The following is a 23,601-nucleotide window of genomic DNA, read 5'->3' as shown; positions in this document are numbered from 1 at the left end:
AGCAACCAGGAGTAGCACTGAAATTCTGAATCAGTTACGTCAGATTTCTAAGTCTCCACCTTTTCTATTATGTCATGTTTTCTTAATGATGAGGAATGAGATTGAATTAGTTCTGGAGTATTACGGACATACTTACAGGGGTGTTTCTGTATTTTCCAAGGCCAGCAGATCCACCTGTGTATTAATACTGGGTTTGAAGTTGTTTGGTACAACCGGACTCAGAGAGCTGAAATCTAGAACACAAAATGTACTTGTTAAGCTTTAAAACATTTTGTCCATCAATTCTGTTGGATTTTCCACCACCACCATCAAATGAAAGAGACTGAGATAGTTTTGTCACCATAAAATCATGTTATTTCCTCAAATAAAAATTAAAAAAACATTTATGGCAATTGGAAAGAGAGAAATTCCCTGTCATAAAAAGAGGATGCTGTGAAGGTAACAAACATTATTATATTGGGTTTTCTAAAATCCCAGGCTGACTCAGAATGGAAGGGATTTTATGTCTTTTCCTGTGAAGCACAAAAGTAAAAAGTTGTGGTATACACAGAGTTCTACTCTCACCTCTCCAAACTCTTAAGTTTCCATAATCATGAGATATCCCAAAGAGAATAATTATTTTCCCCCTTTGAAAACACTGATAAAAACTTTAAAACTCTTCAATATAATAGATTCCAAACATCCCACTGGTCTAAGAAAGCAGCCAACATTTTAGAAATGAGGGAAGTTTTAAGAAAACCACAAATTGAATAATATTGAATATTTTGATTCTAAAATCCTGCTAACATAAATGGCAAACAAACTCATTTTAACTTGGCAGAAAATTCTGGATTTCAGGATTTTTCATTATGTTTAGTGGTAGTTTAGTCACTAAGTCGTGTCCGACTCTTGTGAACACATGGACTGAAGCCCGCCAGGCTCCTCTGTCTGTGGGATTCTCCAGGCAAGAATACTGGAGTGGGTTGCCATTTCCTTCTCCAGGGGATATTTCCATTACAGGGATGGGACCCAGGTCTCCTGCATTGCAGGCAAATTCTTTACTAACTGAGCTTCGAGGGAAGCCCCCATTTTACTTTGTAATTTACCAAAACTCTTTGGGAAGGATAATAAGAGGTGACAAATAAATTAGACAAATAGGTAACCCTAAGCTTACAGTTTTTTACAAAAACCCATTAATGCAACTCACTTAGTAGGAAAGTCTCAAGAGTTGGGTGGCTAAGAAGTAACAGAACTGGACTGGTGGATTTCAACTTGGACTTCTCTGACTCAAAAACCTGTGATTTATCCTCTACATTTCACCTCATGAGGCCTCATATTTCCTGAATTTCTCTATCTGTATCAAATATTCCCTTACCTGATGCTGTAGTATGACAGAGAAACCCAAAAATAATAGTGAATGGGTTCAGAGTACGTCTAAATGTTGGCCATGGAGTTGAACAAGCTCTGTAAGTAGGCCAGGTGAACTCCAAGCCAGTGGGATGGGTTTCAAGGACCTCCTCCCCTCGACACATCCCATTCCTGTACTGCATATGACCTATCCACTGGCCAAGAAGTAATTACATCTCCTGATACAGTTCTCTGATACTCAGATTGACTTCAGTCCTTCTCAAGTTGCATTTAATCAAGAAACTAAGGAGAACTGTTTCACATCATGCTCTTCTGCTGGTCTGAAAAGACCCACGTGCTTATTTACTTAAGTCTGAAAGCTGAGTGTTCAGGGTGCTGACTTCTCCCAGGGTGGTCCTAGGCATCGGAAGGCTGGGACTCAGGTCAAGGAGATCTGAGGATGGGGCAGAAGGTTCACTGGTAGTCTGAAAACAAAGCAAACAAAACACAATTTAGAAAAAACTGCCTCAGGCAGTTGATCATGGCTTTCTCCCCAGAGACTGTCCTTTGGAAAAAGAAAGATCTTATTTTGGAGGTATCCTGGGAGAGAATTCTCCATCCCATTGGCAACACCAACATGGCTTCCCTGCTTAGTTAGAGAATCTTCTTCCGAGCTCTTATCAATAACTCAATGAGTCATTAAGGCAAATACTCTGCACTACTAAAACATCCCAAATCATTAATGCATATTTCTTCTTTTTTAAGACTTGTTTTAGGTAAGTTTTGCTCCTTACCATACAATTTATAACATTTTCAATTGTTTATTTTATAACATTTCTGTTTACTTACATTGGCATCTTCCCTCTGGCTCTTATTTTGCTCTAAAATCCTTTGTTGGTTTCGAGTAAACCTGTTTGAATTAACAAAATGCAAGTATTTAAAAGAAAACATATGAAAATGCTGTAATATTTAACAAATTATTAATATGCAAATATTCACCAATAATCAACTTCATCCATAATCAATTCCCAATAAAGTACTTTAATAACATTTCCCCAGTTCTATGAGAAAATGGACAAATATTATAAACATTAATAATTCAATCACCAAGTTTTATGGTCTTTATTAACATTATGTATTTCCTTGTACTATTTTTTTTCTGTAAGTTAATCTATTTTAAACTTTGTTGAAATTATATCTACATAATTCAGTATCATAATTCCATTATGTTGACATCATTTTTCTAGTTATTCAGAAATACAGCGTTTAGTTGTTGTATACTTTACCTTATGAATATATCAGAAAGTGAGAGTGAAGTTACTCAATCGTGTCCAACTCTTTGTGACCCCATAGACTGTAGCCTACCTTAGACTGTAGCCTACAGGCTTCTCCATCCATGGGATTTTCCAGGCAAAAGTACCAGAGTGGGTTGCCATTTCCTTCTCCAGGGGATCTTCCCGACCCAGGGATCGAACCTGGGTCTCCTGCCTTGCAGGCAGATGCTTTACCTTCTGAGCCACCAGGGAAGCCCATGAATGTATCACATACTTAAATATTCTCCTTATTTCCAAATATGCTTCCAGTTTTGCCAAAATTATCAAAAGTTACCATTCTACATAAAATTCACATACAGTTAACATATTTTCATTGTTTAATCTTCATTTTTATAAGATGCTTGGCACCCAAAAATATTGACCTTTTACAACTTTGTTTTAATTTTACACAGTTTCTACTTTACTGTGGGTAAAGAAGGAGCAGTGAAACAAATCAATAAGAGAATAGGTTTGAAAGAATAGTGAAGTTGAAGGCAGAAATCCAAAGTACAAGCGTTAGCTTTATTACTGAGTAGTTACAAGACCATACATATGGCCCTCAGTTGTCCAACTACTCACAGAGAATAGTAATGTTTGAGCCATTTCCTCAGAAAGCTATTTTAAACAGCAAGATACAGGAAGATAGGTAATATAGGTGGATGAATGTGGGTATGCTTTGCAAACTAAAAGCTGCCTTAGAAACACACAGTATTACTATTATGACACATCAATCCCATGAACCTAAACACTTTGAAGGCTAAAAGCTTACACTGAATTAGAATATGGCTTAGATTTAAGGATTTTCCCTATTCTAACACACAGGCTTTTATTCCATTTACTAATGGCACTGGCTTCTTACGTGCTACCAAGTTATGTGCAAGGTATGACCAAACCTCACAAATCAAGCCTTGAGTAACGAATTTCTGTTTCCTTATTTGCACAACTATTCCCTGGATGTAACGAGTGGAAACCTTTGGAGATTCTGGAACAGAATGAGTGTATTTTGCCTGTGGGATGGATGTGAATCTTTAAGGAACAGAGCGCAGACGTTGGTAAGCAGAATCATCCCCCCAACCAAGACAGCCACATAGTAAATCAATGGAACAGTGAGTATGTCAGGTTAGGGGGCACATGGCCTGAAGGTTGCTAGTGAGATTGTCCTGGACTGTAAGCCCAGTGTAATCAGGAAGGCCCTTAAATGTGGACAGGGAGACAGAAGAAGGAAGCAGGAGGGATAAAACGTGAGAAGGACCCAGCCAGACAATGCCAGCTTTGAAAACGGAGCAAAGAGCTCAGGAGCCAGGGTAAATGGCATCAACCACATGCTGCAGGGAAACGATGCTCCTCTAAAGCCTGCAAGAAGAAACAAAGCCCTGGTCCAAAAGTCAGTCAGAAAAAGCGGTTCACAGAAGTAACCCACTCTCCTAACATCAAGACCAAATAAACACACACTCCTCCTCAGAGGAAGCTTTTTGTAAGTGGTCTTATGGTTTGCAATAATAGAACTCTTCAAAATGAAAACCAAGAGTCGGCACCCAACTGAAAACCGTGTGGTTTTCCTCAGACATCTTCCTACTTAGAAAGATTTACACCAAAGCAAATGAAGGGTGAGGACCGTGAGAGGCTGCTGAGGGGAAGAGAACTCGGCCGCAGGGCTCACGTCTGCCTCTGGGCGCCCCACCACGTCTGCGCAGAACGGCTGTTCGCTCTCACGGTGAGACACAGGGGAAACTTGTTCCACAGCTGGGCGTCTACTTCTCTGATTTTCTTGGTTCATTACTGATCAGTGGGGGAAAGTCCAGACCATAATTCAGAAGACTCAGTGGGACAAGAAGAGGAGGAGGACAAGAAATTAACAAATTAACGAGCTAGCACCGGCTAGGTGCTTTCATCTACATTATCACATTTAATTCTCAAAAACAAACAAAGTAAACAAGCCCTTTCCAAACAGGTAGTAGTATTCCCTTTAATAAACAGGGGAAAACCCAAGTCTTAAAAAGCCAAGCAATCTGTCCAGAATGGACAGCAGAGTTTGAAGCTGGGCCTGTTGACCTCTTTCCCTTGGTCACACTGGTCTCCTTCTCCATCAGCTGGTGGGAGACAGGGCCACTAACCCCAGAAAGGCTCAGCAAAAACGGTTCCCCTCAGGGCGGCTTGAAATGTCACTTTGAGGAAGACCTCGGGAATTCAGTGAGTAGGGGCCACATAAGGGAAAACTGTCCTACCCAAATGCCAGTACAGTCCCTGTTCCAAACAAAGGTCCAGGAGCAGTTTGGGGATCTTCAGAGGCCCAGGAAGGCCTAGGGATAGGTTTGGGAAGAGCCCAGGAGACTTGCCTGAAGCTGTGTTTGTATTCAGCACTTTACACGAAGACTGAGGAGAAAGCCACCTCAGTCAAAGCAGCAGCTGCCCTGCCTGCCCCTCCCTGGGGACGGGTCCTGGAGCCCCCCTGCCCCAGGCCCGCTGTGCCCTGGCCTGCTCCTGATGCTGCCAGCGCGCCACCCCCCCCCCACCGCCCCCGCCTCAACCTCTACCATCCTCAGCTCAGACGGGACTTCCGCACAGAAGCTTCCCTGCCTTCTGACGTGCGCCAGGTCTGGCTGTTACTCTCAGCAAACAGACCTCTAATCAGTTCATCTATCCCACTTTCCAAGTGTGTGTGTGTGTAAATATATATATATATATTATTGAAGGTGTTTTCCTGACTATAGGCTTGACTATAGATTATAATAGATTATAACACTGTTACTTTGATGAATACATAAATGACTTGGAAACAACTTAAACACCTAACAAGTGAACTATGAGAGAAGAATGGACTATTAAAGAACTATTAAAAATAATGGTTTAGCCAAAGCATTTAAGAACATAGGGTACACAAATACAGTGAAGAAAATCAAGGGAGAAACAAAAGGATATGTTCTTTATATAATCATGACTATAAAACAAGTTTAGAAAAAAACTAAAATGTTAGAAACCTGTATCCACAGGTTCTTTATCTGTGGATTCCACATCCAAGGATTCAACCAACCTCAAACTGAAAATATTTGAAAAAGAAAAAAAAACAAATCCCAGAAAGTTCTAAAAATGAAACTTGAATTTGCCATGCACCAGCAACTACTTACATAGCATTTACATTGTATTTACAACTATTTACATAGCATTTACATTTATTAGGTATTATAGGTAATCCAGAGATGATTTAAAGTGTACAGGAGGATGTACATTAAAGTGTACATGTAACCTATGCATTGGTTACATTTAAAAACTACACCATTTTACATAAAGGACTAGAGAATCTGTAGATTTTGGTGTTGCTGGGGGCATAAGTTCCTGGAATCAATCCCCTACTGATATGGAGGGAAGACTGTATTTAAAATTTTTGCTGTCATTCTTTTCTGAATAGAATTTTTTTTTGAAGTTCATGTTCATATACAGATTACCCTCACTGCTCTGACTTTATCTAGACTATCTTCTCTTCTCGCTACCATTTCCATGTGATTCTCCACCTCAAACTTAGGGCAAACCTCACTTTCACGACAACGGTCAGCTTGTACCACTGGCCTGTCTGAGAGCCAATGACGTGCGCAGTGCAGACATCTGGTGATTCAGATCCAGGCTCTGTTCACAGGTCAGCGTGGCACTGCCCACAAATGCCTCTCGCACTGCCCAGGTCACGCTCATTCCTGCAAGCCGTATCACACACTCCTGGGAGAGCAGGACCAGAATTCCCTGCCTTGGAAGGCAAGCACCTGTGTCCAAACGTGTTCTTGATCTTTCTGAGCGCCCACCGCCAGGCACTCTGAGAATGCTGAGCCCTGGAGGACGGTCAGAGAGGGTGCCCACTGCTCACCTCTCACACCCAAGGATGGCATTATTCAAGTCCTCGTTCACTTGAATCAGCTCAGCAGTGACATCTTCATTCTCCACCACCACAAGCAGGTCCATGATCCTCTCCTGCATCTCCCGACCCGTCTTATACAGTTTCTGTCAAAGAAGCAGAGAGATTTCTTCTTCCATGCTAAAAACCAAACTCATTTGCCCTTCTGAACGACTGCAACCAAGGCTTCCCTGGTGGCTCAGACAGTAAAGAATCTGCCTGCAATACAGGAGACCCAGGTTCAATCCCTGGGTCAGGAAGATCCTCGGGAGAAGGGAATGGCTACCCACTCCAGTATTCTTATCTGGAGGATCCCAGGGACAGAGAAGCTACAGTCCATGAGGTTGCAAGGAGCTGGATATGACTGAGCGATTAGCCCTATCCCTTTCCCTTTCATACTGTTGTGACCACTTCCACATGAGTCACCTATGGGAGATTACCAACGTATTTAACTATGGACAGCTCATCCTTTCTCTGTCAGAAGGACATCAGAACAGTGTTTTCCTCTAAAAATCAAATAGGGATCATAGAGACAATAATGTATTACACAGCGCTCTAACACTGGACTAGAAATTAGAACTGGTGTATAGGAATTCTAGGTTGGTGGCTTGTTAACTATGCTATGGCAGGAAAAATAAGCACTTGCTTTCTAAATCTCAGTTTACTTACTTGATAAGTGAAAAATACACTACTTGCCACACACATCTACCTCAAGGGGTGACATAAAAATCAAATGAGATGTGTATAACGAGGAACTCTGTAACTGTAAAGCACAGCATAAAACATAAAGTGCTGTTGTTATTTGTGGTAATGGAAGAAAGAAGTAGTTAAAATGCATTTACAGTGTATAATTCTCCTGTTATGTTTTACTTAAAGATGTAAAGTTTACAGTTACAACATTACATTCTAAGGTAAACTGAACCTGGATTAAAAAACTAGTCATCAATCCCATCTTTATTTAGATGGCCTGGAATCACTATCATATAAGATTCCACTCCCCAAACCAGCTTTTTCTCAGAAGCACCAGAAGCACCTACAAGCAGACTTACTGATTCAGAACTGCCGAGACTGAGAGTTTGGGAATTCACATTTTTTAATAAGCATCTCAGTGTTTCTCATGTACACAGATATTTGAAAACTGCTATCTTAAAACTGGGGGCTTCCCAGGTGGCTCAGTGGTAAAGAATCTGCCTGTCAATAAAGGAGATGCAGGAGACACGGGTTCGATCCCTGGGTTGGGAAGATCCCCTGGAGAATGAAATGGCACTCCACTCAGTATTCTTGTCTGGAAAATCCCATGGACAGAGGAGTCTGGTAGGCTACAGGCCGTGGGGTCACAAAGAGTCAGATGGGAATGAGTAACTGAGCACACACACATCTTTCAACTTAATTTCTCTTAGGCAAACCCTCAATGAGCCTGAGGAGCATAAGACTGATACTAATATTCCTTAAAATCCACCGTGGCCAGAATTTGTCCACGTAATAGTACACTGCTGTCTGAGCCACCACAGAAGGCCAACAGTACATCAGCATCAGGCAAAAACACAGGGACATTCCCCTTTCGAAATGAAAGCAGCAGAGCTGGCTGAATGGTAGCACTATTTATTACATTATCCAATCTTTCCCCTCCTGAAAGACAGACCTGCTGAAAAGCTTACACTTTACAAAACCATTTAGCATCTCAGTCTATCACAAGATTTCCAACAGGATATCTCTAAATAAATCAAGCCACTACTAGCTGGCATTTAGACTCAGAGGTAAAGGCTATCCCATCTCCACAGAATCTTAACAAAAATGTTAAGACAGGAGAAAAGGGAAAGGGAAAAAAAAACCAGTGAAACAGAGAGATATCAGACTGGGTTTGCATACTCATATTGTACAACTAAAAAAACTGGCCACATTCCCAGTGATGTGGTAACTGGCAGCAGCAGTTGACAAACTTTTTCTTAAAGGTTCAGATACCAAATAGTGCTTGCTTTGTTGACCACATGGTCTGTGTGGCAACTACCCAACTCTGCCCTGGTGCAAGCAACCGCGGACAATATGTAAACACACGGCTGTGGCCATATCCTCGTGGAACAGAGTCAGGTGGCGGCTGAGCGTGACTCACACATGGTCCCGTGGGAAAGAGCAAACAAAAAGATTAGACTCGGCGGACCTAAGGCCTCTCCCGTCTGCATACCTGATACAGGGCGGGGTCTGGTTAACATTTAGCCTCAGTTTACTTTCTCATCTATAAAGCAAGGATAACAACCATCATGCTGGGTTGCTCTAAGGACAGAAAATGGTGTGGCTGAAACCCCGCTGTGGGACTTCCCTGGTGGCACAGTGGATAAGAATCTGCCTGCCAACACAGGGGACATGGGTGTGATTCCTCGTCCACGAAGGTCCCACGTGCCACGGAGCCTCTAAGCCCGTGTGCCACGACTACCAAAGCCCACACACCCAGAGCCTGCGGCCCACAGCAGGAGAAGGCACCTCCATGAGAAGCGCGTGCGCTGGGAGGAAGAGGAACACCCCCCACTGCTGCAGCTAGACACCCAACTCAGCCAGCTGAGCTGCTTCAAAGCAACGAAGACCCAGCTCAGCCAACAATAAATAAACAATTAAAAATTTAAAAAAAAAATACACCACCACTGTCTGCAATACAGAGCAGTCAATGAATGTATCATGAACACCCAAGGAGGTATCACTAGCAGCTTAACTAGCTAACTAATACGTTCCTGTAATACCTGTGCCACTACCCTGGACCTGGTATTAAACAAAGGAAAAAACTAAGAACAGCTTTTGCTGCAACGCCATGAGGAATGAGAACTTTTCCTCTTTCTGCATTAGCACGCAGAACAGTTCGTCTTCTTGCTCACTGGCAGCCTTGCTAGAACAATGTCATGATCAAGGAAATACAATGGCTGTTAGATGCCTGTGACAAAAATGTAGAAATTGATTTGAATGAATTTGCAGCCAACATCAATAGCCCCTCGTCATGGGAAGACCGTCCCTTTGCCCTCTCAAGAGACAGATGGAATGGAGACATGAAAGGAACACCACATTTCTCAGCAGGTTTGCAAAGCAGAATCCGAAAAACTTCTTCAAAAGCCGGCCCGCTCTGATCTTTGCAACTGATTTCTGTCTCGGAAAAAAGTCAAGCCACCTGGAAACGGTGCAGATCAAGCACCATGAACCAAAAGGACGGGTCAGAAGCCTCACCCCCAGCAGGCTCTCCCAGAGCTCTGGATGTGGGGAGCCGGGGGGGGGAGTCCAAACACAGAGGCACAGCTGCTGGCGCAAGAGCCCGTCACGGGGGCCCTGGGACTGCCTCACTTCGGGCCATATCAAAGCAAAGGCTGGCTGCTAAGCCAAAGGGGATGTAACAATCATCTCAAAAGTCCTGGGAGTGAAACAAAAAGGAGCTCCCCTAGAGCTGCCTCTTCTGACGTCCAGATGGCTCCCACTCTTCCACACAGCACTTGGGAGTTTAGGAAGAAGATTCTGTCACACTTTTCAACTCCAAACGCAACTGCCCCACATCTACCAACATAGGGCAACGCCATAAAAAAAAGTGAAGTATCTGAACATATCCTTTGAGAAAGTAATAGCGGGAAGAAAGGCATTTGCTTGCAAGCCTTCTCTGGGAATAGTATGTCCAGCCCTCCTGCCATCACACATCTCCGTTCTCCAGGCCCTCCCACCCAGACAGCGAGAGAACCCAAGACGATGCTGGCCGCCTGGGTCACAAGTCAGTCCAGGTTCACAGTGAGAAGGGAGCGCTACACGGGATAGAATGAAGCCTCAGGAGGACAAGGGCTGTACTCCAGCCCTGTCGCTGCTGCCACTGCCATGGACAGATCATCACCTTCCTAAATATGCAGCCTCTGTAAAGGAAAGGGAGATGGTCCCAAAGGTACTGAAAGGGCCTTCCACTCTTAACACCTTACAAGTCTCTGAATGGGAAAGACAGTAAGTCATTAGAGCAAATGACTTTTTACCAGTTATTCTCACAGGACCAAATTTCAGATTCATATGATTTTAAACTTCTCTAATAAGTTAGAGTAAGACTTATTCGAGTTGTGCTTTTAAAATCTGGGCTCACTTTATTCTACAGAAGACTAAAACATTCTCTTCTTTCACTGTCCTACCAGGTCAAGGCAAAAACCAAACTGGGAGCTCAGCCACTCACAGGTAAGAATAAGGTGATTCAGAGTTAATGCAAGAACAGAACATGCAATGTTGTTTCATTGCTGTGACCAGAACAGATATTTTAACTCATCACAACGCTCATTAGACTGGATGCACCCTCAGAATCTCAGCACACCATTTTGGCAAACTAAAAGAAATCCAGTCTCTGCCCCTTATGAAGTTTGAAGTCCTGCAGCAACAGAATGGCTGGGAAATGTCTTTCACCAAAATAGTGCTATTGCCTAAGACTCTAACAAAGAGAAAGGAGCTCTGAGCATTAGCAGGTCTTCAAGATCTAACTCTTCCGCATAGATTGGAAGAACAGATAGGGGGTTCCAAGTAAGTATATTGTTGGATTTCAGACAGAAGGAAACAGGCAGGGAACGCGTTTCAAATAAATAGAACAGCTGCGAGAATTTACGTGCCAACAGACAAACCAGGAAATGATTCCAAGTAGAGGCTGCTTTTTAACGGTAACAGATTGCATACACGACTGTGATGGCTGGTAAAGCATAAGAGCCAAGACATTTGTGAGCGGAGACTTTTCCTGTGGGCTGCACACCTTTTTGCCTTCCATCCACACACTGCTCTGCTGAGTGCCCCAAGGCACCAGCCCCCCTACCACCTTGCTTCTGATTGGCTCAGTGGACAGGACCCTTGGGGAGGAGACAGGAGAGCGCAGCGGGGAGTGGTCAGGCTCCTTGTCATCGCCGGTCCTTCGGCCACGGACACCACTGCCCTCACGGCTGCCTGCCGGTGCGACTCTTCCCACTGGTTCTGGAAAAAGTTCCCTCTTGCCTATTTACGCCTAGAGACAGCAGCTGACAGCCCAGGGTAACAAGCTAGCTCCTGTGGTTTCTCTGAACCCTGCGGTATCTTGCTAAATAAACAGTACCTTAATTTAATTCTTTTTAAATTACCCAAATGGAGCATGCCATCTGTTTGACCGATAAACCCTAGAAAGCACAAAAACAGAGCAATTTAAATATTATGGTAGCAACACAGGGTTAGACAAAGAGATCAAATCAAGAGAATAGCCTCTGGAAAGACATCCTTGCTCTGAAATATAGAATGTGATAAAGAGGTGTTTGTAATCAGTGGAGAAGGTATAAATTGTTAATAAAAGTCTTTCAGCCAGCCAGCTATAGAACTGAAAAAGATAAATGGAGGTAAAATCTCTAACTCAAACCAAGGATAAAAATTTTAATTTTAAACCACATAAAATTGAGGGGAAACCCATGGATGTATTAAAGATATCTTTGCTGAGTGATTGCATGGCTCAGCACTGCTTGGGAGCAGAACCTGAGTAGTAAACAAGGTGAGCCTGTGGAGCATCCCCTCCAGCAGGCAAAGGCGGCTGCACAAACGTGCAGGAAAAATCAGCAGGCTGGAGGGATGACACGCGGGCACCCCTGGGAAGTGGCTGACTTTACACTGGGGGCCAGGGAAGCCCCCCCCCGACGAGGTAATGTGCTAAGTCAGAAGGATGAGAAACAGCTGGCCGTTAGAAGACGCAGGAAGCATGAGAGTCAAGGGTGAAGCAGCTCCCCAGCAAGAACGAACTCTGCATGTCCAGGAACGGGAGGGTGGCCAGACTGAGGAGGGCACCTGTGCTATGGAAGGAAAGGCAGGAGGAGATGGGGAAAGGTTTTATGGCCACAGGAAGAAGGCTGGGTTTTATTCCCAGTGTAAAGGGAAGCCAGTGGAGGGTTTCCAGCAACATGATCTGGTTTACCTTCTAAAAAGTTACACAGAAATATTCGGTACCATCAGTCATTAGGGAAATGCAAATCAAAAGTAGATGATACCACTTCACATCTAAAGTGGCTAAAAAAAACTGAATACAACAAGTGTTGACCAAAAGTGGAGAAACTGCAACCCTCTGCATTGCTGGTGGGAATGTTCAATGGTGCAGCCACTGGGGAAAACAGTTTACCAGTTCCTCACAAAGTTAAACGAAGAGTTTCCATATGACCCAGTCATGCTACTCCTAGCTATATACTCCAAAGGGCACAGGTATTCAAACAAAGACTTACACACGGATGTCTGCAGCAGCACTAGTCACAATAGCCAAAAGACAGAACAAGTCAACCGCCCATCAACTAACAAATACATAAAATATATTCAAAGTATACACATACAATGGAATGTGGGCTATAAAAGATCCTACGACATGGGTGAACCTTGAAAACATTATAGTAAGTTAAAGGACCATATTCTATAATTCCATTTATATGAAATACTCCAAAAAGTCCATAGGAACAGAAAACAGGGAAGTGGCTGCCTGGGACTGGGCACAGACAAGAATCGGGAAAAACTACGCAATGGGTAGAGGATTTCCTTCCGGGATGGTGGAAATGTTTGGGACCTAAATAGAGGAAACTGGGGGGAAGGGATAGTTAGGGAGTTTGGGAGGGACAGGTACATACTCCTATATTTAAAATGGATAACCAACAAAGACCTCCTCTATCAGCACAGGTAACTCTGCTTAATCTCATGTGGCAGCCTGGATGGGAGGGGAGTCTGGGGGAGAATGGATGCATGTGTATGGATGCCTGAGTTCCTTTGCTATTACAACATTAATTGGCCATCAGTTCAGTTCAGTCGCTCAGTCGTGTCTGATTCTTTGCAACCCCATGAGTCGCAGCACGCCAGGCCTCCCTGTCCATCACCAACTCCCGGAGTTCACTCAGACTCACGTCCATCGAGTCGGTGATGCCATCCAGCCATCTCATCCTCTGTCGTCCCCTTCTACTCCTGCCCTCAATCCCTCCCAGCATCAGAGTCTTCTCCAATGAGTCAACTCTTCGCATGAGGTAGCCAAAGTACTGGAGCTTCAGCTTCAGCATCATTCCCTCCAAAGAACACCCAGGGCTGATCTCCTTTAGAATGGACTGGTTGGATCTCCTTGCAGTCCAAGGGACTCTCAAGAGTCTTCTCCAACACCACAGTTCAAAAGCATCAATTCTTCAGCGCTCAGTTTTCTTCACAGTCCAACTCTCACATCCATACATGACCACAGGAAAAAACCATAGCCTTGACTAGATGGACCTTTGTTGGCAAAGTAATGTCTCTGCTTTTGAATATGCTATCTAGGTTGGTCATAACTTTTCTTCCAAGGAGTAAGCATTTTTTAATTTCACGGCTGCAATCACCATCTGCAGTGATTTTGGAGCCCAGAAAAATAAAGTCTGACACCGTTTCCACTGTTTCCCCATCTATTTCCCATGAAGTGATGGGACCAGATGCTATGATCTTCGTTTTCTGAATGTCGCGCTTTAAGCCATACTCCAGTACAAAATAAAAAGTTAAAGATAATAAATAAGAGGAAATGATTGTGAATGTGAATGCCACTAAATTGGACATTTTTTATTTCTTGGCTATGCCACATGGCTTATAGGATCTTAGTTCCCTGACAGGAATCAAATCTGAGCCTTCAGCAGTGAAAGCATGGAGTCCTACTCACTGGATCTCCAGGGAATTCCCTAAATCGCATATTTAAATTGCAATCTTTAAAATGATTAATTTTATGTTATGTAAATTTTACTTCAATTTAAAGAAAAAAAAAGTCTATACAGTTCTTGGTTTCCTGCACAGCACTGTACTCTGTCCTGAAAATATCCCTGACAACAAAATACCTAAAAATATTGGATACAATATAAAAACATTTTAATGTACATGCCTAAACTTTGAAGAAAGCATGAGAAGTCCTCAAAGGCTAAATCCAAATCGGATCCAAAGATATGGAGGCAATAAAGGCACAAGGGTCTGAAAGGCATGTCTCTAATCACCTCAAGAGGCAGGAGACCAAGCCTGGGGCCTGAACAAGGTGCTGAGATGGATCAAAGACCCCCACATGCAGCTGGAACATCTGAATGGCTACAACCTATGTATGAAATAAATAAATATATAGATAGATAGATAGATCTGGGCCGCCCTCCTCCCCTACATCATTCCTGAAAGAACTCCTTAATCCCTTGGAACTTCCCAGGTGACAGGAGCAACTTTTGTTCTGACAAGCAAACTCTCGATGGGCTTCTGGATGGTGGCTGGTCACCAGAAAGACCAAACATGATTAGAAGGTTGGAACTTTTAGCCCTAACCTCTATCCTCAGGGTATGGAAGGGGCACTGGAGATGAGATGGAGATCATGCCTACTTAATGAAACCTCTATAAAAACCCATCAACTTCAGGATTCAGAGGGCTTCCAGGCTGGTGAACATACACATGTGCTGGGATGGGGGTGCACTCCAACTATGCAGGGATACAAGCTTCATGTTTAGAAATGCCCTAGACCTCACTCTTTGTATCTCTGAACCTGATTTTCCATCTGCATCATTTGTAATATCTGTTATAATAAATCAGTAAATATATGTACGTGTTTCCTAAAGTTCGGTGAGCTATTCACACAAATTATCTAACCTGAGGAGAGTCCTGTGGGAACCCCCGGTTTACAGCCTGATGGTCAGAAGTACAGGAGACTCAGACTTGCAAACGGCATCTGAAGTGTGATGGTCTCGTGGGACCAAGCCCTTAACCTGTGGGATCTGATGCCAACTCTGGGTATTTAGGGGATCCCAGGTGGCACTACTGGTAAAGAAGCCACCTGCCAGTGCAGGAGAGGTAAGAGGTGTGGGTTCAATCCCTGGGTCGGGAAGATCCCCTGGAGAAGGAAATGGCAAGCACTCCTGTATCCCTGCCTGGAGAATCCCCATGGACGGAGGAGCCTGGCAGGCTACAGTCCATAGGCTCCCAAAGAGCAGGACACGACTAAAGCAACTTAGCATGCATGCTGGGTACTTAGTGTCAGAACTGAATTTAGTTTTTTTAATATTTATTTTTATTTATTTGGCTGCTCTGGGCCTTAGCTGCACTGTGGCACGTGGCATCTTTTTTTTCTGTTACAGCATGCACACTCTGAGCTGTAGCATGGGGGATCAAGTCCCCCAAACAGGGACTGAGTCCCTTGCATTGGGAGCACAAAGTCTTAGCCAATGGACCACCAGAAAAGTCCCAACAACTGACTCTGATTTTAGGACACCCAGCTGGCAATGGAGAATCGGTCAGTGTGGGCCGAAAAAACCCCACACATTTGCTGTCAGAAGTGTTAAGTTAAAAAGTTAGAATAAGCAGCTACAGAGAAAAAGCTTCTCTTGGCAGGAACATGGCAAAGAGGAGACGCCCCGGCTTTGGAGGGTGAATTCTAGCAGCCTGGCTGCATTATCATCTCTCAGGCTCTCTCAGAATCCATGAGTCACTTGAAGTCCTTTCTCTCCGGCCTAATTAGTGACACTGGAAGCTCTCCACTCGTGGAGGGAGGTGCTGGTTACTGCAGAGCTCTTCTGAGGAAAGTCCCACTGGAAGGGTGTCTTCCTCCTGGGGTGGTGTGAACCTCAGGCGGCTGACCCCACCTTCAGCATTGGGCTGCGACTGTTCTCCCTCTTCTGGTCCTCTGGTGATCTGTCCAGGTTCTCCTGTAATCCTTGGAATTTAATTTTCAGACTGTCGACTTTAAAAAAAAAAGCACAGTGTGAGAGTTGTGAGTGAAGTTTTAGTTGCGGCAATGGACAGCTCTGAGAAACTGTTTCAGAGACGCAGGGTAAGGACAGTATGTATGTGATTTTGGTAAAGGAGCAAGTGAAAAGAAAGTGTGAGTCGCTCGGTCGTGTCTGACTCTCTGTGACTCCATACACTGTACCCCACCAGGCTCCTCTGTCCATGGGATTCTCCCGGCAAGAATACTGGAGTGGGGTGCCAGTCCCCTCTCAGGGGATCTTCCCGACTCAGCGACTGAACCCTGGTATCCTGCATCACAGGCAGACTCTTTTACCAAATGAGCCACAAGGAAGCAGCTGGTAAAGGGGAAGGACAGACATGCAATGAAGCACGTATTTTTTGTAAGGTTTCTGCTGGTCTCGTGAAGCTTCTGTGAGTCATGAGAAAGAGTCAGTCACCATGAAGGACTTTACTACTTTTCTAGATATGAGCAGATAAAAGAGCTGGGCTCATAAAATTAGCTCCTGAGAATATCTAACTATCTAAAGAACCGTCCTGCCGGTTTCCCGGGGCACAGGGTGCCTCATTTCTGCTTTCCACCCTGAACTCACTCCTTCAGCGGATACTGAAGGTCAGCAGCTATAGCAGCACATGAGTTAATCCTTGCAGAGGTGCATGGCAGGTGCCCATTGCAAGTGCCAATTTGTAGTTGACAATATTTTGTCTGTTGTTTCAAAGAGATTTGGGAAAGAGATGAATTATTTTAACAAGCTAAAGGAAAAAAAAAAAAAGATTGATTAGCTAGTCCGGGAGGAAGAAAAAAATAGTGTCTATTTCCCAACTCTCACAGTGGACTTCAGACCCTATAATACTCCTGGACAGATGTACTCTGTATGCCCTGCGTTGCTCTAGGGCCCTTGATGCCTCTCATCCAGCCCCCACCCCAACTCTGAGGAGCCCCCTCCCACAGGCTCCTGCGGAAGCCTCCCAGGGGCTTAACAGGGGAAGCCAGGCAGGGAGCCAGTGATGTCTGGGGTCCCTGCTTCACTAATCTGTACCGTTTACACAGTTGTGAGAAAACCTCTGAAAAAGTACAAATTAAAAAAATTATTTTGTTTCTCCACAGTTTATCTTTGCCAGTTTCATTTTGAGATTCCTGAACCAAGACAGGTTCCTTTGCTCTATTTCCATAAATTGCATCATATTATTTTAGATCAACCACAGTGAGGTAGGATATTAGGAAACAAGAAATATATACTTGGTCTCCATCCCCAGTTCCTAACACAGAGCTTCTAAAACCCTTGGGATTTCCTGAGTATTAAGTATGAGAGAAACAGCCTTTGTTATTCTTAGTAACTCCCTTTCAACCAAGCAGTAGTTTATGCTAATGAGGTGATTCTTGGCAGACAGGGGCAGCTGCCTGAGAAACCGACCTGGGATCAGACAGCTGAAACTTGCAAAGCAACCCCACAACCTCCAGGACGGGAGGGGATGGGGGCTGCCTTAATCACCAGTGGTCTGTGACTAAATAAATCCCGCCTCTGTAATGGGATCTCTATAAAACCCTGAACAACTGGGTTCAGAGAGCCTCTAGGTGGTGAATGTGTCCAGGTGCTCGGAGAAGAGTGAACCCCAACTCTGCAGGGATAGAGCCCCTCTGTCCAGGACCTTCCAGACCCTTCCCTGCACGTATTCTTGGTCAACGAGAAAAATGCTGCCTGCCCCACCGTAAACAAAGGGTGCTGCAGCTGTCGACTTAGAAAGTGGTCACAACCTGGAAGCTGAGAGTTATGTTTCCTCTGGTGGGAGTTTTGGGGACTTCATCTCCAGTGACGCGGAGAACTGTTCCAGGAGGCGGGGTGAGGGTGGGGGAGGAGTCAGGTTATACAGAAGCTTGCAGCAGGAGCAGACAGTCTCAACATCAAAAGATTACTATGAACTAAGGGAAACCAGGTATCTCAAGTTAAGGAATTTAGCACTTTTCTATAAATGGGAAGAAGCAAGAGTCTGGGCTTACTGAAATGGTTCCTTTCATTTGCAGCTCCCTATCTGGGGCCAGCATACTGTGATTTTATTATTCACATCCTTAATTCCTTGCTCACCACAGGGAGCAAGGGCAGTTAGCATCAGCAGGGCTGTTGGGCGGCAGGCAGTGTTCTTCCGGGGCTCAGAAATTCACATCTGGTGGGCCAGCAACCCAGACAGCTGTGACCTCCTTGTTCATTGATATGGCAGGAAATAGTCCCTTTCACAGAGCCAGTGAGCCATCACGTTACAGCCTCTGTGACGGTGAGCAGGATGCCTGCCATCTAGCAGTGGGCCTCTGGAGCCACCCCCCACCCCAGGGCAGGGCACGCTGGCCCCAGATAACCAGGAATGATTTCAGAGAGCCAGACTCCTACATCCTCCCATACATAGAAAAGCAGTACCTTTCTTAACCTGAGAAACTTGGTTTTCTCTTTTAGCTAATCAGTTACTTTATTGATGGCTATGCTGGGTCTTCGCTCTGCACGTGGCCTTTCTCTAGCTGTTGTGTGCGGGCTTTTTGCCGCAGTGTGTCTCTTACTGAGGAGCACGGCTCTATCATGCAGGCTCAGCCAGCAGCTGCAGCTTGCGGGCTCCATGCGGGCTCAGCAGCCGTGGAGCACAGGTTTAGCTGCTCTGCAGCACGTGGACTCTTTCCGGACCAGGACAGAACCTGTGTCCCCTGCATTGGCCAGTGAATTCTTAACCCCTGGACCACCAGGGAAGCCCTGGTCTTCTTTAACTAACAGTAACCTTTTGATGTTCTTGGAGAAGGAAATGGCAACCCACCCAGTATCCTTGCCTGGAAAATCTCACGGACAGAGGAGCCTGGTGGGCTGGAGTTCATGGGGTCACAAAGAGTTGGGCACGACTGAGCGACTAACACACTTTGATGTTCTGGCTACCTGGTCTTTGCTACAAAAACTCTCACATATGTCTCTTCCCGGCTTCTTCAGAGTAGTACCTTAGAGCACGTGACAAGCTGTGTCTTGGGCCTAGGCCCTCAGTTTTGTCCATCAAATAAAACACAATTCTAAACTTTTAGGTTGAACATTTTTCAGTTGACATCATCTGGGTGTTTGCCTGTAACTCTGTAATGAACCGATAATAGTAAGTAAAGTGTCTCCCTGGATGCTGTGAACATTCTAGCAAATTACTAAACCTGAGGAGGGGATCGCAGGGGCCCCCAATTTGATTTGTAGCCAAAACAGGGCAGAAGAGTGGGTAACGTGAGGACCCACAACTTGTGGTCAGCATCTGAAGTGGGGACAGCTTTGTGGGACTAAGCTCTTCACCTATGGAGTCTGTGCTCCTTCTGGGTAGCTAGTGCCAGAATTACTTTATGTGAGGGAAAAAAATTCAGACCTAGTATCCAAAGTGTTGTGAGTAGAGAAATAATTTCCTTTTACGATATTATTTAGATTTCTAGAAAAAGTTCAAATACTTGTCCAATTTCCTTTTACGATGTTATTTAGATTACTAGAAAAAGTTCAAATACTTGTCCAATTTCCTTTTATGATGTTATTTAGATTACTAGAAAAAGCTCAAATACTTGTCAAAAGAATTTAAGAACAGCACTCCCCACACAAGATCTCTATGTGCTACTATCAAAAAGCATAAGAGAGACAAATAAAGTTGCACATTCAATAGGTTCCATAAACAAACTGACCGAGGGCCAGAACCATTCAATTTGAATTGGCCATGAGTGTGTTCTAAGCTGGTTTACAGCCCAGTCTCTTTACGATTCAAGGCAACACAAAGCCCTAAGCTCTGGCATCAAAACAGCAACCAACAAATCAGCATTATCCTAGCAAAATTCAACCAAACATCTGGACCCAAAGACTTGGACACAAAAAGGCATTTAGTACACCCTAGGATAGCAGCAAATAAAACTGGATTCACACATTTGAATGGGGTATTTCAGCTGACATCTTATGAAAGGCCTGTTAGCCACAGATGGACGAAAGCATGACAGAAAAACCCTATCACTACATTTGAGGGCTCTGAACGGCTGGGGAGACTGTATGCGGCTAGGAATATTGCTGTGTCCCTTCTTAAAAAATATTATCTGCTACATACCCTTCTACTTGATACCAAGTTTTATAAAATTTAGTTTAACATGCTCAATACCATGAGTCACAAAATTTCTATCCGTAAACATCCTCAATTGTGGATTTTAAAAAATGGATTACTATATAGGAACTCTAATGATTAATTTTATTTTTAATCTACTCATCGTATCAGTTTAGTTGCTCAGTCGTGTCTGACTCTTTGCGACCCCATGGACTGCAGCGCGCCAGGCCTCCCTGTCTATCACCAACTTCTGGAGCTCACTCAAATTCATGCCCATCGAGTAGGTGATGCCATCCAGCCATCTCATCCTCTGCCATCCCGTTCTCCACCCGCCTTCAATCTTTCCCAGCATCTGGGTCTTTTCTAATGAGTCAGTTCTTCACATCAGGTGACCAGAGTATTGGAACTTCAGCTTCAGCATCAGTCCTTTCAATGAATATTCAGGACTGACTTCCTTTAGGATGGACTGTTTGGATCTCCCTGCAGCCCGAGGGACTCTCAAGAGTCTTCTCCAACAACACAGTTCAAAAGCATCAGTTCTCCGGCACTCAGCTTTCTTTATAGTCCAGCTCTCACATCCATACATGACTACTGGGAAAACCATAGCTTTGACCAGCCGGACCTTTGTCGGCAAAGTACTGTCTGCTCTTTAATATGCTGTCTAGGTTGGTCATACCTATTCTTCTAAGGAGTAAGCGTCTTTTAATTTCAGGGCTGCAGTCACATCTGCAGTGATTTTGGAGCCCAAGAAAATAAAGTCTGACACTGTTTCCATTGTTTCTCCATCTATTTGCCATGAAGTGATGGGACCAGATGCCATGATCTTAGTTTTCTAAATGTTGAGCTTTAAGCCAACTTTTTCACTCTTCTCTTTCACTTTCAACAAGAGGCTGTGTAGTTCTTCTTTGCTTTCTGCCATAAGGGTGGTATCATCTGCATATCTGAGGTTATTGATATTTCTCTTGGCAATCTTGATTCCAGCTTGTGCTTCATCCAGCCTGGCATTTTGCATGATATATTTTGCACATAAGTTAAATAAGCAGGGTGACAATATACAACCTTGATGTACTACTTTCCCGATTTGGAACTAGTCTGTTGTTCCATGTCCAGTTCTAACTGTTGCTTCTTGACCTGCATACAGATTTCTCAGGAGGCAGGTCAGGTGGTCTGGTATTCCCATCTCTTTCAGAATTTTCCCCAGTTTATTGTGATCCACACAGTCAAAGGCTTTGGCATAGTCAATAAAGCAGAAGTAGATGTTTTTCTCAAACTCTCTTGCTTTTTCAATGATCCAACAAACGTTGGCAATTTGATCCCTGGTTCCTTATGAATCTCCTCATACATAGGATTTACATAGACAGAAACTAAGTCCAATGATAAACGACTTGGCCATGACTAAGAACCCCCAAAATCATTACCAAAATGATGTAATATTATTAAGTAAAATATCTTAAAAATAATACACTTAAAGCCACTGATCCAAAACACTGATTGTTTTTCAATGTATATTATACTCTGTTGTTCTACAGGATATTGAGATACTTGGTAAACGGATAGTCTTTGGTCAACAAGTCTGTAAATCTCAGGTTAAACAAAGACTTTTTGCACAGATGAAAAAAAAAAAATACTCAACAGGGTATTCACCCTGGTAGTCCAGTGGTTAAGAATCCACCTTGCCATCCAGGTGACTTGGGTTCAACCCCAAGTGGTAGAACTAAGATCCCGCATTCCGCAAAGCAACTCAGCTATGTGCCACAATGACTGAAGCCCGCCTGCCCCGAGCCAGGGCAGCACGACCAGGGCCCGTGTGACGCCGGCACGGAGCTGGCGCTCCAGGGCCCGTGTGACGCCGGCACGGAGCTGGCGCTCCAGGGCCCGTGTGACGCCGGCACGGAGCTGGCGCTCCAGGGCCCGTGTGACGCCGGCATGGAGCTGGCACTCCAGAGCCCGTGGGCCACAACTGTGGAGTCCTCATACTGCAGTGAAGATCCTGCGGGCCACAACTAAGACCTGGCCTGGCCAAATAAACAAACATGGTAATTAATTCAAAACCACTCAACAAAACATTAGCCAAATCTAGCAACACAAAAAGAATCATACACCATGATCAAGTCAGATTCACACCAGCATCACAAGGATGGTTCAACAAATGCAAAATCAATGTGATACATCACATCAACATGAGATAAGACAAAAACCACATGATCGGCTCAGTAGATGCAGAAAAAGCATTTGATAAAATTCAACCTCCATTCATGATAAAAACTCTTATCAAAGTGTGTAGAGAAGCATTACAAAAGCCATTTATGACAAATCCATAGCCAACATGATACTAAATGGTGAAAAGTGGGAAGCCTTCCCAATAAATCCTGGAACAAGACAGGATGCTCACTCTCACCACTGCTTCAACACAATATTGGAAGTCAGAGTCAAAGCAATTAGACACACACAAAAAAGAAATAAAATGTGTCCAAATTGGAAGGGAAGAGGTAAAACTGCCAGTATATGTGCAGATGACATGATACTCCATATAGAAAACCCTGAAGACTCAAGAGATAAACTATTAAAACTGATGAATAAATTTAGCAAGGTGAGCTGCTGCTGCTGCTAAGTTGCTTCAGTCATGTCTGACTCTGTGTGACCCCACAGATGGCAGCCCACCAGGCTCCACCGTCCCTGGGATTCTCCAGGCAAGAACACTGGAGTGTGTTGCCATTTCCTTCTTCAGTGCATGAAAGTAAAAAGTGAAAGTGAAGTTGCTCAGTCGTGTCCGACTCAGCAACCCCCACGGACTGCAACCTACCCGGCTCCTCCATCCTTGGGATTTTCCAGGCAAGAGTACTAGAGTGGGTCACCAGTGCCTTCTCTGAGCAAGGTAAGCAGGATACATTATTAATACATGCAAATGTGTTGCATTTCTTTATACTAACAAATGAAATATCAGAAAGTAAAAACCAACAATGAAAAAAATTTTAAGTCTCATTAAAAAAAAAAATATTAGGAAGAAGCCTAACAAACATCATAAAACTGAAGATAAAACTGAAGATGATTCAAGGAAACAGAAACATATCCAATGCTCTTGGATTAGAAGAACTATTACAGTTAAAATGGCCATGATTCTCAATGCAATCCACAGATTTAAAACTATCCCTATCAAATCACCCATGACTTTTTACAAAATTAGAATAATCCTAAAATTTATATGGAACCACAAAAGACACAAAATTGCCAAAGCAATCCTGACGAAAAAGAATAAAGCTGGAGGCATACCCTGGGCAGACTTCTAACAATACTGCAGAGCTCCTAACCAAA

General features: G+C 43.9%; 1 protein-coding gene across 3 annotated transcripts in view; it reads right to left on the bottom strand.

The window, feature by feature from the left end:
• Window positions 1-23,601, bottom strand: part of TOM1L1 (target of myb1 like 1 membrane trafficking protein) — a 61,983-nt gene that overhangs the window by 14,395 nt on the left and 23,987 nt on the right. For all 3 annotated transcript variants that reach the window (XR_008201001.1, XM_052657267.1, XM_052657268.1), the window contains 4 exons: window positions 6,493-6,626; window positions 2,176-2,236; window positions 1,694-1,811; window positions 137-233 (listed from right to left, as the gene is read on the bottom strand). Coding sequence is in view for 2 of the 3 variants with exons in the window: in XM_052657267.1 (XP_052513227.1) it covers window positions 137-233; window positions 1,694-1,811; window positions 2,176-2,236; window positions 6,493-6,626 (410 nt within the window). In the remaining variant the exon portion in view is untranslated. The remainder of the gene's footprint in view (window positions 1-136; window positions 234-1,693; window positions 1,812-2,175; window positions 2,237-6,492; window positions 6,627-23,601) is intronic.

This window comes from Budorcas taxicolor, chromosome 19 (assembly GCF_023091745.1).
Source record: "Budorcas taxicolor isolate Tak-1 chromosome 19, Takin1.1, whole genome shotgun sequence".
Lineage (NCBI taxonomy): Eukaryota > Metazoa > Chordata > Mammalia > Artiodactyla > Bovidae > Budorcas > Budorcas taxicolor.
This window is presented reverse-complemented; position numbering and strand designations above follow the sequence as displayed.